We start from the raw sequence: 12,136 nt of genomic DNA, 5'->3' as shown, positions 1-12,136 counted from the left end.
TTTTGTCAGTCGTCGAATATGGACTTTGTGATTCAATTAGTGTTCGCTCAGTGTCTGACCACATTCTGCACTTGATACCGCACTTGGTATTGGTTATCCCCGTGGGTAGGGTCTATTGATTGGGTTACATCACAGATCAAGATAGAGTTAGAGAACAACCATTTCGTAAGCTGACTGCATGAAACTTAATCTTAGCTCAGACGGAGTGAAATCGTCCTGACTCAAAACTCTCTGTTACCAACCCATGGCTTTGGGTATCGTACATCAAAAGACACTGAATATTTGCCTAAAGCTGTGCCTCATGGTCAAACAGGGGCACAGCTCTGGTTATCGTAATGCCGGCCCGCACCACGTAAGAAATGGACCGAAATCCGCCAAGGATCGACACATTTCCACGCTATTCTCTTTACAGGAAACACTCCGACTTGGCATCGCAGGGACTGTAGGGCTCTTGCAGATCATATTTGTCAAATATCTGCTACTTAATTTGTTCTTCTCTGATTTGAACTCAATCTTCCATCATTGGATACTATCAAGACTGGTCTCTGTTCCGATTAACTTGCAGATATATACATCCCTCTCAAGGTACTTGCCGTCGTTCTTGGCGCTTCGTCGCTGGTTGCTGCTGCACCAATTGAACCATCTACAAGTGATCTTAAGCCAGATTTGAACAGACAGGTAACAAGTGCTCTTGAAAATACCTTTACTGAGTTCATTGAACGATCGACCGCTAAGGAATGCACAATGGCCAACTCTGCTGTTTACCGCGATTGGTAAGCATACTCCCAGCAGTATTGCATTTATTGATGTGGCTGAGCTGATATAATTTAAGGAAGGCTCTGTCCAGAAGGAAAGGAAGTCTTATATCAAGGCCGTGATATGTCTGCGCGAGAAACTTACTAAAGCTGATCCAAAGACTCTCAGTATCCGGAGCAGTGATTATTTTACAGTAGTCAACTTCCGTTTGTCTGGCGAACTTTCAAGGCCAACTTCCTCATGCGGCGTTGGTACTACACCTGGGCATTCTACGGGGCCGATTAACCTCTTTGGGACATGTTGATGTGACGCTACCCTGAACTTGCGCTTAATGATGCCAAAAATGAGAATAATGGTCCTGGATAACTTCAATAACAGAGGCAATTACTTTTTGAATGCATTGAGATTAATGGAGCATAACCTAATTGCTATTTTGGCCGCGTTCGAGAGTGTCTTAATAACAATCTGCAATTTTCTTCCGTTTTTGGCAATTACCTCCATGACTCATGTGTTCTTTACACTACCACTAGTCGGCATTGAGGCTGATTCTCGACTGGATCTCGGCAATGGAAATGCGGGGACGGCTCACCTGACCATGGTATCCGTCTGTCCTTGGCCAAGAGATTGTGTTGTTCAGATCACTTTGTATCAAACACACATCACATTAACTACATACTGCAAGTCATACCAAATCAAGCAAGAGACACATTATCCCAGCTCAACATGGACAGACCATCAGCTCCATACACCCAATTCGAAGTCGTCTACTCAACACAGTCATTCTTGACACTCAAAGACGTCCAACGTCTTCCAGAAGAAGATGTCGACTTTTTGAGACACAGCCGATGCTTCCACCTTCCATCGCGAAACGTTCAAGAAGAATTCATCTACCAATATTTTCTATACCTGCATCCGTACTATCCTCTCATCAATGAAAAAGACTTTTGGGATATGTATCTCGACCGAGATACTGCTGGCGCGACAAAGAAAACGATGCCACTGCTTGTTTTCCAAGCCATGCTATTTTCGGCATCTTCAGTAAGGGAGCCAGATAAATGAAACAACTTGGCTTCAAGGTAGCTGACATATAGCACAGTTTGTCTCTTCAGCTGTACTCAAGAATGCGGGGTACACAAACGTCAAGGCCGCGAGGAGCATCTTCTATCGTCGGGCAAAGGTACGTGCATCACCGAATCTTTTAAACGTCAATTGACCATGTGCTATTGAAGTTACTTTTTGACCTTGGAGTGGAAACAGACGCCTTCACCAAAGCCCAGGCAGCTCTCCTTCTCACCTTTCAATTCTCATCCGTTGAGCCACATGCAGGAAGTACATGGCTCGCAATCGGCATACAGAACGCGATAGTCGCCCAAGCGCACAATTTCCAGGCTCCAGGTGCCAGCACTGACCATAAGAAAAAGAGAAAGATGCTCTGGTGGTCGTTGTTCTGGAGAGACAGAGTAGTCACCCTAGGATTACGCAAACCACTTCAGATAACGTCTTCCAGTTTCAATGTCAACATTGAGCCTGTCACTGCACATGATCTAGTCGACGAGTTGAATTGCTCTTCGGTTTATGATCGTGGTACTAAGAAGTATCTAGCAGACATACTCACGTTTCAATGTCGTCTGGCCATCATCTTGACAGAGATATTGTCTATCTGTTATGGCCCCAACGCTTTCGACTTGACATACTCTCTGGATAACTTCGACAGGACTTTAACGAGGGTACGGACAGCTCAGATGGACCTGGACAACTGGAGAAATGAGGCAGAGCAGACTGTGAAGCCATTTCTTAGTAGGCCAGATGTTCATCGCTCCACAACATTGATCTCTAGTGTGATATACATATATGCCCAGTGAGCTCTCCAAACAAGACTTTATATGGCATGCTGACTTGTATCCAGTGCTGCTCAGATAGCCTTGGGGAATCACGAGGCCATGATGATTGAACAGAGACAGAAAGGCGTATCAATTCTCGACGACTCTGTGCTGAGAGGTATCGGCAAGAGCATCAATAGCGCGACAACAGAGACTACAAAATTGGTGAGATTCATTGTACAAGAAGGACTTACCCAGCATCTACCAATCTCAGCGTGAGTAGAGGACACTCCTCGTTCAAACGCCACTAACCATGGTCGCAGAATCGCGTACATCGCTTTCCCTCTCATGCTAAGCTCTCTCGATGAGATATTGTCCCCGCGAGACCGCGGAACAGATCACGAAGAACTGTTATCGAAATATCACGCTCAGGCCATGCACTTGTGCAGTCAGCGTTTTGAAGGCGCTGTGGATATTAGTCGGATGATTACGCAAATTGTTCAGTCAACGCCCATTCAATTACCACTTCGCCCAAGATCGACCAAGTCCGAAAGCCAATCAAGACCCACGACGGAAGAGTCAATCACACCAAAGGGTCTTACAGCATACTGGGATGACTTGTTTGTCACGCGCAACTACATGAAGCTTCGTCTGTCGCTCGATTATGCTCTCATTACTGGGAGGCCACCCAGCTCTACCGATATTCCTTCTTGGCTTCATCGGGACTCGGCGGTCAAGTTCTCAGCAGTTAGTCCAATCAACAGCCTTTCTGCTATCACACTACACCGGTCACGCAAGAGAAGGGCGTCGGAAGGTGTCACTGGCTCCCCAAGAGTGATGGAACTTGGTGAAAAGGCAACCACTTCTGGGATAGACACAAGTGTTGACGGAACACCACAATACCAGGTCGCTCGAACAGAAGAAAGGTGTACAAGTTCACGGCCCTTCTTTGACTATGATACAATTTGGGCAGCGAGCCTTTTCGAAGAGATAGCGGATGAGATCTGGTCATGAAACAGATTGTGATTTGTGAGAACATGACTCACAGCATAAGTATGTACAAATATCACATCAAACAAATGACTCCACACATACATCACTGGGAAGGCAAATGTCAACGGTAATAGTATATTTAGTGCAACAGTAATGCAACGTGGGGGTTATTTACTTTGTCAAGTAAAGGGTATCAAAATGTGTAACTTGCAGCAAATGAAGCCGCAAGCTCGGAAATTCAACGATAATGCAACAGTGTCAACAGTAGTAAGAGCAGTAACGCCACAGGGCTCAACATAAGTCCAAACCTTATGTAAGAATATAAGCTCTATTACAAACAGTGTTAGCCAGAATTAATTTGTAAGAAAGTGGTTGCTGACCTGAACAGATGGCAAAAAATTCTCCCTCTCTCACAACACAACAACAAAAACAAGGAAGCTTTGTAAGTTAGTAAAACAGTAACAATATACACGAACGGCTGACTTACTCATCAACGCCAACGTTCAAAGCCAACACAACACGCGAGTTATTCCAATCGACCGCTCTATTGGACAATGTTAACCCAGGCCAGAAGCCCATACAGACAGAATACTAACTGTGTGACAGTAGCTAATCATTAATAGTCCGCGTAAACATGTCTGAAAATGTGGTCAGTGAAATTTGATCGTCAAATTGGGTAATTCCAAGGGTCACACATACCCTACCGGGCGGGCTTCGACCCTACGGACAATAGCCCCGGGGCCCTGGCCTACAGAAACAGCAACTGGTACGACAACAAGGAAAAATTGACTATCGCACTGGCCGGCAACGAAGAACGAGCTGAAGATCTATGCCGATTGATCTCTAACTGGAAGGAGCTTGAAAATGCTAAAGTTAGTGGTATACGCAGCGACAAGCTCAACATCGCTATAGTAAGGACAAGTTAGTAAAAGATTGGCAGATGTAAAGAGCCATGGCTTACCGCTGGCTCAATTTGGTTGCCGGGTCTTGGTCCTTCTACACCTTGTCGAATTGGACCATATCAACTGGGTCCTGCAGGAAGAAGAGCGACTTGACGCCCTGTATCAGAAGCTAGATCAAGGGATCAAACCGTCGACACAGGAGGGGGCGTTTCTGGAGGCGATGCGGTCGGGTCTACAATGAGTCAGGATTGAAAGTCGAATGAGAAAAAAAGAACGGTAGAAGACGAGTTACTTACAGTCATGCGCTCTGGATCATGGACCTAGAGATGATCGTTTACACCGTAAAGATGTTCAGACTATTTGGTGGTCCGTGATGAACTAAAGTTGTTAGCAAAGAAACCATGACAGAAAAGGAAAGTTGCCAGTACTGATCGGCTATCCATCTGGTTACGGCGGCCGAGATGCTATCAATGAGTTAGCGACGGAAGAGTGACAGCGTAAAGCGAGGGGGCATACATGGGGTTAGTTGGAATTGTCGGAATTTTGGAATGTCAGTTTTTCGTGTGGCTGCTACAGTCAGAATGGATCAGCAAAACAGAAAGGAAGAACTGAGTTGTACTTATTCTGAGTTTGGTGGGAAGTTTCGGGCTCAATCGAGGGCTTTTAACTCATTAGCAATTCGATATCCACCAGATAAATTGAAGAGACACCTTACCTTCCTCCAAGGATTAGTAAACATCGCACGAATATATCATGTGACGACCATCCAAGCGAATGTGAATAATATGCCCTATGATAAGCAGAGTCTCAACGAGTAGTTTCAACTGTAGAGGTAGATATAGAAATGGGTAGCCTGTAGCGAAAGAAGCCGCAAGCTGAGAAATTGAACAAAGGTACAACAGTAAGATATAGTCTTCCTGTCATGGGAAGACTATGATGTGTATAGAGATAAACCAAAAAGGGGAAGCCAGAGCAGAACTTTGCAAGGTCGATCAACGCAATCAATCAGTCCTTATTGACCATGTCGAGGAGTGTTGCGTAATTCGTATCGTTGCGTCTCATTGGGACCGGTACCATCATCATCGCGACTAGCGTCATCATCATTGACACGACGTCTGAGCCGACTTCGCTGCTCATCAGTACGGATGTCAGACGATACAGCACGACTCGATGAACTTGGTGCTCGTTGCCCAGGGTTGGTGGTACGATTACCGATGAGAGGAACATGTGTGGCAATGTTGGCAGTGTTGGCAGCAATAGAACCGGTAGTGGCAGTGGTGGCAGTGGTGGCAGTGGCAGTGTTGGCAGTGGCAGTGGTGGTAGTGGTGGCAGTGGTGGCAGTGTTGGTAGATTCCTTGGGACGTACAACGACATAATTCGCCAGGACGGCTGAACTTCTTTCTTGTTCTCTTTTCTTCGCTTCAGTTTCGGCTTCTTTTGCTTCAGCTTTGGCTTCTTTCGCTTTAGCTTTAGCTTCTTTCGCTTTAGCTTTAGCTTTAGCTTCTTTCGCTTTAGCTTCGACTTCTTTCGCTTTAGCTTTGGCTTCTTTCTTTTCGATGGCTTTGGCTTCTTTCTCTTCGATGGCTTTTTTCTCTGCGTCAGAAAGGATTTTCCTTCGGCGGCCCCGGGTTATTTTCACGGGTTCTTGCGATAATGTCCCCGCGGTAGGAGTTGGTTGAGTGTCCATAGCAGATTGAGCGTCAATAGCAGGTTGAGCGACAGCGGCAGGTTGAGCGACAGCGGTAGGTTGAGTGTCAATAGCAGGTTGAGCGACAGCGGTAGGTTGAGTGTCAATAGCAGGTTGAGCGACAGCGGCAGGTTGAGTGACAGCGGTAGGTTGAGCGACAGCGGCAGGTTGAGTGTCAATAGCAGGTTGAGCGACAGCGGCAGGTTGAGTGTCAATAGCAGGTTGAGCGACAGCAGCAGGTTGAGCGACAGCAGCTCTAAAATTAGACAATTTGGGAACTAGCCTAGCCCATTCAGGGCCACGCATTCGGTGCCATCTTGCGGTATCGTGCGCACGATGGGACGGACCAAATTTGCATCTAGGGTCCCAGGCATAGTGTCCCTCCCGTCCTCGTTCAGGTTATCCGGATCTCGAAATTGTCTGACAGCCTGGTGTTGTAGTCGACTCGATGTATCGCTTGTTCGAGGTTCCCTTTGGCAGAATTCCATGCATGTATCCATTCATGCGGTTCAAAATGGCTTGTGTCGTTGATTATAGTATCAATTTCATGTGCAACGCCGCTGTTGAAATCGCTACGTAGGATGGGCGAGGTTCCGTTTGCCAGGGTCTCAAGGGCACTAGCCTCTTGCGTGTCCATGAGGACATCCTGTATGATCAAGTATCTCCAGTTCACTGGGCCATCAATATTGATGTGCGGGTGCAGCGCTTTAAAAGCTCGATGCCAAGCAATCTCGTTGTGAATGTGTTGCTGGAACAAATCTGTGAAGAGGTCTTTGTAACAGCCTGCCTGCAGAACCAATGTGAAAGCCTCAGCGGGAATGCCAACGTCTGTCACGGCGAGTGCATCCAGTAGCCATTGGGTAATCCTAGATCTTATACCCCGGTCATACGTCTCTGAACCACCAGGGTAGGTATCCGGATTTCGGAGGTAGTTTGCGACGTAGGTAGGAGATGCGACGGCGGGGAACATACAGCCCATAAGGTCGACGCGGCGTTCGACTCGTAAGTGAGGATTCTCTCGGTAAAATGTAGCCAATCCCTGAGCATGAGCGGACGGCGAATTGACCGATGGAAAGTCCTCGATAAGAACGAGACTCCTGATATCACGCCGTTGCTCAGATGAGAGACGGGTCTCTAGAAAACGGATTGCATTAGCGACGGCTGAGAATCGGATCTTCTCCCGGCACTGAACACCAGAGGCCACCGGGTGGTGAGGATGGGGCTGTATAATGGGACACATTTCATAACGATCGTCACCGGCACAGCAGCTCCTTGCGTCATACCACATTCCGGGCAAGTGCCAGACATCTCCAATAGCCAAAAGATCCATTGCGTGTTTAACTTTGGATGGTGAAGGGATTGCCCAGTGATCAAACCGCAGGTTGAGAAATTCGTCCGGTCGATAGCTCCCATCCCACTGTGGGAAGTTTTTGCCAATTTGGCGTTCGAAGTCGGCGGGCTTTTGCGTGGCTAAAAGCTGCAAAGCGGATGACAAGGTCTTTTCGGCCTTCCAGAAGCTATGAGACCAAGAAGGATAGTCACCAGAATAAGGGCGTTTTATCCTGGAAAAGCCGCGATAAAACCCGGACGATAGGTACAGAACGCTGGCACTCTCGGCAAGAGCATCTTGTGTTTGGTGGCATAGTGTAGACCTCAGTTGTTGGAGAGAACTGACACTTGGGTCAGGGTCTGGTAAGCGCGAGGTGTATCGATCTCGTATCCTGTCCCCGTAATACGTCGGATTCTGCGTGTAGTACTCGTGTTTGTGCTCGTAGATTGGGAGGGAACGAGCAAGTTGGGAACCGAAGTCTGGGAATTGCATGGCGAGCTGATCCCGCATCTCTGGAGTCAATGCACCTGCACTTGCTAGAAGCAGTACCAATTCAGATTCTAGAGTTTGGTAGGTGGTAGCGACAAGGTTGAAGCATCCCGCCAGATTGTTTAATTCGGGTCGGTAAAGAGTCCTGAATTCGATGGCGTTAAGCGAGAAGGGAAGATGTCTGGCTTCGCGCGCAATGGTGCGACATGTGTAGAGAAGGGAGAGCTCGATCGGTCGGTTGTCAACGGTTTGGAGTTTGTCGCATTCGGCATCGTAGGCATAACCACCATCAACTTGGAAATAGTAATGGTAGATCTTGGCTCGTACCTCGCCAGGAAGGCCGAGAAGGCTGAGCTCATCCACCATGGTGTTGGAACGAATGAAGGAAGGTGATGTCGAGTGTTGGTGGAGGTGGGAAGTTTGGAGACGTCACAAAAAGACGGGGTTGTTGGTTATAGTAAGCACAAATCTTACTCGTTGGCTAGCCGGGAGGGGGTGCCAACTAAGCAAGCTTAGTTGGCCACAAAAGTATGAGACAAGGCGAAAAGTGTGAGACAACCCCGCACAGGCTGCTGTCGCAAAATCATGACTTTTGCCCGCCAAAACCAATGATTTCTAGGACATCAATCAGTAAAAAAGTCATATATCACGTCCATCAAAATTATGCCCTCACAATCAAATCTGAGAGCTGCTCAGGCCGTTGTTCTTTCACGCCAGCGACTTCGCCGCGGTCTCAATCGTGATGCTGCCGGCCGCCGAAAGAAGCCACTGACTCTTCGTGCTGCTGAAGCTCGATATGCCGGCTCTGCTCGTGCATCTATCGGCCGCATCGTCAAGAGACTTGAGGCTGCGAATACCGTAGATTATGAGGATGTTGTCGATCCTAAGATGGGGCGCCCGCGGCAACTCACGGATGAGGAAGAAGAAGCTATCGTGTGTTATATCATCTGGATGGAAAAGTCAGGCCTGCCTGCCTCCAAGTGGGAAATAGAAGATGCAGCACTTACTCTGCGGCGCCGCCGTGATCCTGATGCGAGACCTGTGAGCAAGATGTGGTACTCTCGCTTCCGCGATGATCATCCTGAGCTTGCGAAATCGATATTGAAGTCGAGAGAAGCTTCGCGTGCCGAATATGAGGAAGGCGGCGTTGATGATACGAAGGAGTGGTTCCAACGCCTCAGCGATGTGATGACGAAGTACAATATCGGTGCATCAGAGACCTGGAATGCAGATGAAGCAGGAGTTAGAGTCGGAATGCTACGAGATAAGATGGAATGCCTCGTTGTACGCACCAAGAAGAAGTCAGCAACAGAGGTATTTTCTCCGCAAGATCGCGAGACTTGCACAGTCATCGGCTCAGGCAACGCAGCCGGCGCAACAACGCCCCCTGGCTGATCTTCAAGTCGTTGCCAACGCTTGAGTGGGCGTTCATTGAAGGCGATCCTGATATGCGCTTCGCTCAGTCAGACTCGGCATTCTCAAGTGCGGCGATAACGCTCGAGTGGGCGAAGCACTTCAACCGATGCTCGTGGGAGAAATCTGCTACTGTACAGAAACGTCAGCTTGATTTTTGAAGAGTGGTTTGGGTGTAATGAGCACCTTCAGGATACAAATAACCGCTTGGTTACTCACGATATGCCTCCCGCGGCGAGGCCTGATGATGAGGCTGTATGGCGGCTGCTCGTTATCGACGGCTTCACAGGCCACGGCTCATTCGAATTACGAGAATATATGATAAAGTTCAATATTCTCGTAGCATTTCTTCCGCCTCATTCAACGCATATACTCCAGCCAATGGATGTAGGCGTATTTCAATTTCTGAAGGAAGCGCATCAGAAGAAGCTTCGTGAGGCGTTGCGGAAGGGAAATCTTACCTTTGGCCGGCGTGCCTTTGCAGGAGCTTTTCAGGTATGTGCCTTCTTAATCAGCCTTCACCGAAAAAGGCCCCTTTTCTCACCAAAATCAGGAGATCTTTAATGAAGGCTTCACTGCCGCTCACATCATCTCGGGCTTCCAAAAACGGGCATCTACCCTCCCACAGACCGACCTGCCATAGAATATCTTCTCAGGAAGCAGCTCAAGAAGAAGAAGACCTTCACGCCTGCTCATTTCTCACTTCTTCCCTCAGATATGCGATTTCACGCCGCTTCCAGCACCGCCGAGACCATCGGCGAGCGATATCACGATATCCTCAGTTCTCCTACGCTCGCAGGGCTCCGGCACATTCGCAACATCGTTCATGAAGCTGTGGTGCTTGAGGATGTTATCAAAAGTACGTGGATGATCGAAGAACTCGCATCGAAAAGCGGTATCACGAGAGAAAGCGAGGCCGCCGCGCAAAGACTGTCTCTGACCTTATTCCTACAGTATCGCTGCAAGATCTGCGAGATCAACAAGAGGAGGCTATCGCCGACGATAAGAAGAAGCAACATAAGCAGGGTATACGATTCACACGATCTGTCATCATCAAGGAGATGAACCGCCTCAAGGATGAGTGGCGAGAGAATAAAGAAGTTATCGTCAACGGCATACCAAAGAGGCTGCAGTTCAAGCAGTGGTTGGAGCACACAGGGAAGCAATATGACTATTTATCTATGGATACACAGCGTTCACAAATGACTCAAGCACTGAAAGAAGAGACTGACGGCTATATGATAGATACACAACTCCCTGATGATGTGCGTGAAGCTATCCGCAAGGCACAGTATGCCGCGAAGCCCCTCAGCGCCGTTGATCTCACCGGCCTCCCTCACAGTGATGATACGGTCACTTTCAACCTCACACAAGCACACGAGCACGAGGAAATGGATGAAGAAGACGAGATTCTTCCTGTAATTGAAGTCGCCGGCGGCAGCGAAGTCGAGATGCCCTCATCGCCGCCCTGTGCACCTGACTCTGAGTCATCACTACCTACACTTCCCTCAACTCCTTGTCCCTATCAACACCACACGCAGCTTCATGAGTCACTTCGTGATATCATCAGGGGAATAAGAACGGCACAAGAAGATAGCCTTATTGGCTAAGAAAACAGATATACGGCACATTTTGGCAGGGAAGCTGTTTCCCTTGCCAGAGCATCACCAGAGCCGTCGCAGTCATTTCTCCCACTCTGAAATAGCCAATAAATCAATAGAAGCTTCAAACTACGCCTTTTCATCAGTTTGAGCCTATTTTGACAAGATTTGAGTGTCATTTGATTGAAAAAAAATGGTATTTTGGTGCAAATCACGCCAAGTGGGCATCTTCCGGGATGTCTCACACTTTTCGCCTTGTCTCATACTTTTGTGGCCAACTAAGCTTGCTTAGTTGGCACCCCCTCCCGGCTAGCCAACGAGTAATAATTTATTTTTAATTTTTTTTTTCTTTTTAACTTTAAAAGCTTTTTTTATACTTTTTCCTTTATAATTATTATTAAAATAAAATTATAATAAATTATTAAATTTAAAAAGTATTTTACTTTAAGATTTTATTTAATAAAATATTATAAATTATTTCTTTTTATAAAGCTAAGTTTTATAGCTATTAATTTACTATAATTTACTTATAGCTTAGCTAAGGCTATTAATTTCTTTATATATATTTTATAATAATTTCTTTTTTAATATAAAAAAGGCTTTTTAAATAAAAAAATTAATATAATTTATAAAAATATAAATTATTTAATTAAAAATAAATAATTATATTTTATTTATTTTATTTTATTTTTTTATTTTTTTTAATCTTTATTTATTTAACTATATATACCTTTATAATTACTTTTTTATATTTATATTTAATTATAATTTCTTTATTATATCCCTATTAATTTATTAATAGTATATATTTTTTTCTTAATTTAATTTATTTTTATTTTACTTTTATATTATTTTATAATATAAATATTTTTTTCTTTTTAATTATTTTTCTTTAATTTTTAAAATTTCTTTATTTTATTTATTATTAATTTATATAGGCTTTTTTATATTTATATATATATATATTACTTAAAGTATACTATAGGTTAAGATTTTAATAAATATTTATTCTTTAAAAAGGTTAAACTTAATTTTTCTTATTTAATTAAATATATTCTTTTTATAAAGAGTAAATAATTTTATTATAAATGTCACGGGCTGAGTCCGGCGGTACGGGTGGACAGGGAACGCTTCGGGCGTAATAG

At 45.6% G+C, this 12,136-nt stretch overlaps 6 protein-coding genes across 6 annotated transcripts; 3 read left to right on the top strand and 3 right to left on the bottom strand.

Moving 5' to 3' along the window:
• Positions 1-1,479: 1,479 nt before the first annotated feature.
• FPOAC1_007554 (uncharacterized protein) lies at positions 1,480-3,590 on the top strand (the record flags this gene model as incomplete). The annotated part of the gene is made up of 5 exons (XM_044852006.1): positions 1,480-1,794; positions 1,853-1,933; positions 1,986-2,614; positions 2,663-2,851; positions 2,900-3,590. 5 exons carry the CDS (start codon positions 1,480-1,482, stop codon positions 3,588-3,590), a joined length of 1,905 nt encoding a protein of 634 aa, XP_044704676.1.
• A 595-nt stretch (positions 3,591-4,185) lies between these two features.
• Positions 4,186-4,773, bottom strand: FPOAC1_007553 (uncharacterized protein; the record flags this gene model as incomplete). The annotated part of the gene is made up of 5 exons (XM_044852005.1): positions 4,186-4,207; positions 4,269-4,366; positions 4,418-4,475; positions 4,660-4,703; positions 4,768-4,773. 5 exons carry the CDS (start codon positions 4,771-4,773, stop codon positions 4,186-4,188), a joined length of 228 nt encoding a protein of 75 aa, XP_044704675.1.
• A 145-nt stretch (positions 4,774-4,918) lies between these two features.
• Positions 4,919-6,464, bottom strand: FPOAC1_007552 (uncharacterized protein; the record flags this gene model as incomplete). Its single annotated transcript, XM_044852004.1, has 4 exons — positions 4,919-4,935; positions 4,988-5,041; positions 5,492-5,825; positions 6,111-6,464. 4 exons carry the CDS (start codon positions 6,462-6,464, stop codon positions 4,919-4,921), a joined length of 759 nt encoding a protein of 252 aa, XP_044704674.1.
• Positions 6,465-6,552: 88 nt separating this feature from the next.
• FPOAC1_007551 (uncharacterized protein) lies at positions 6,553-8,343 on the bottom strand (the record flags this gene model as incomplete). Its single annotated transcript, XM_044852003.1, has 1 exon — positions 6,553-8,343. The coding sequence occupies one exon, from the start codon at positions 8,341-8,343 to the stop codon at positions 6,553-6,555; it is 1,791 nt and encodes a 596-aa protein (XP_044704673.1).
• A 297-nt stretch (positions 8,344-8,640) lies between these two features.
• Positions 8,641-9,372, top strand: FPOAC1_007550 (uncharacterized protein; the record flags this gene model as incomplete). The annotated part of the gene is made up of 1 exon (XM_044852002.1): positions 8,641-9,372. The coding sequence occupies one exon, from the start codon at positions 8,641-8,643 to the stop codon at positions 9,370-9,372; it is 732 nt and encodes a 243-aa protein (XP_044704672.1).
• Positions 9,373-10,107: 735 nt separating this feature from the next.
• Positions 10,108-11,000, top strand: FPOAC1_007549 (uncharacterized protein; the record flags this gene model as incomplete). The annotated part of the gene is made up of 2 exons (XM_044852001.1): positions 10,108-10,249; positions 10,345-11,000. The coding sequence occupies 2 exons, from the start codon at positions 10,108-10,110 to the stop codon at positions 10,998-11,000; spliced, it is 798 nt and encodes a 265-aa protein (XP_044704671.1).
• Positions 11,001-12,136: the final 1,136 nt, after the last annotated feature.

This window comes from Fusarium poae, chromosome 3 (genome assembly GCF_019609905.1).
Source record: "Fusarium poae strain DAOMC 252244 chromosome 3, whole genome shotgun sequence".
Taxonomy (NCBI): domain Eukaryota; kingdom Fungi; phylum Ascomycota; class Sordariomycetes; order Hypocreales; family Nectriaceae; genus Fusarium; species Fusarium poae.
Note: the sequence above shows the minus strand (reverse complement) of the source record. Positions and strands in the feature narration are given on the sequence as shown.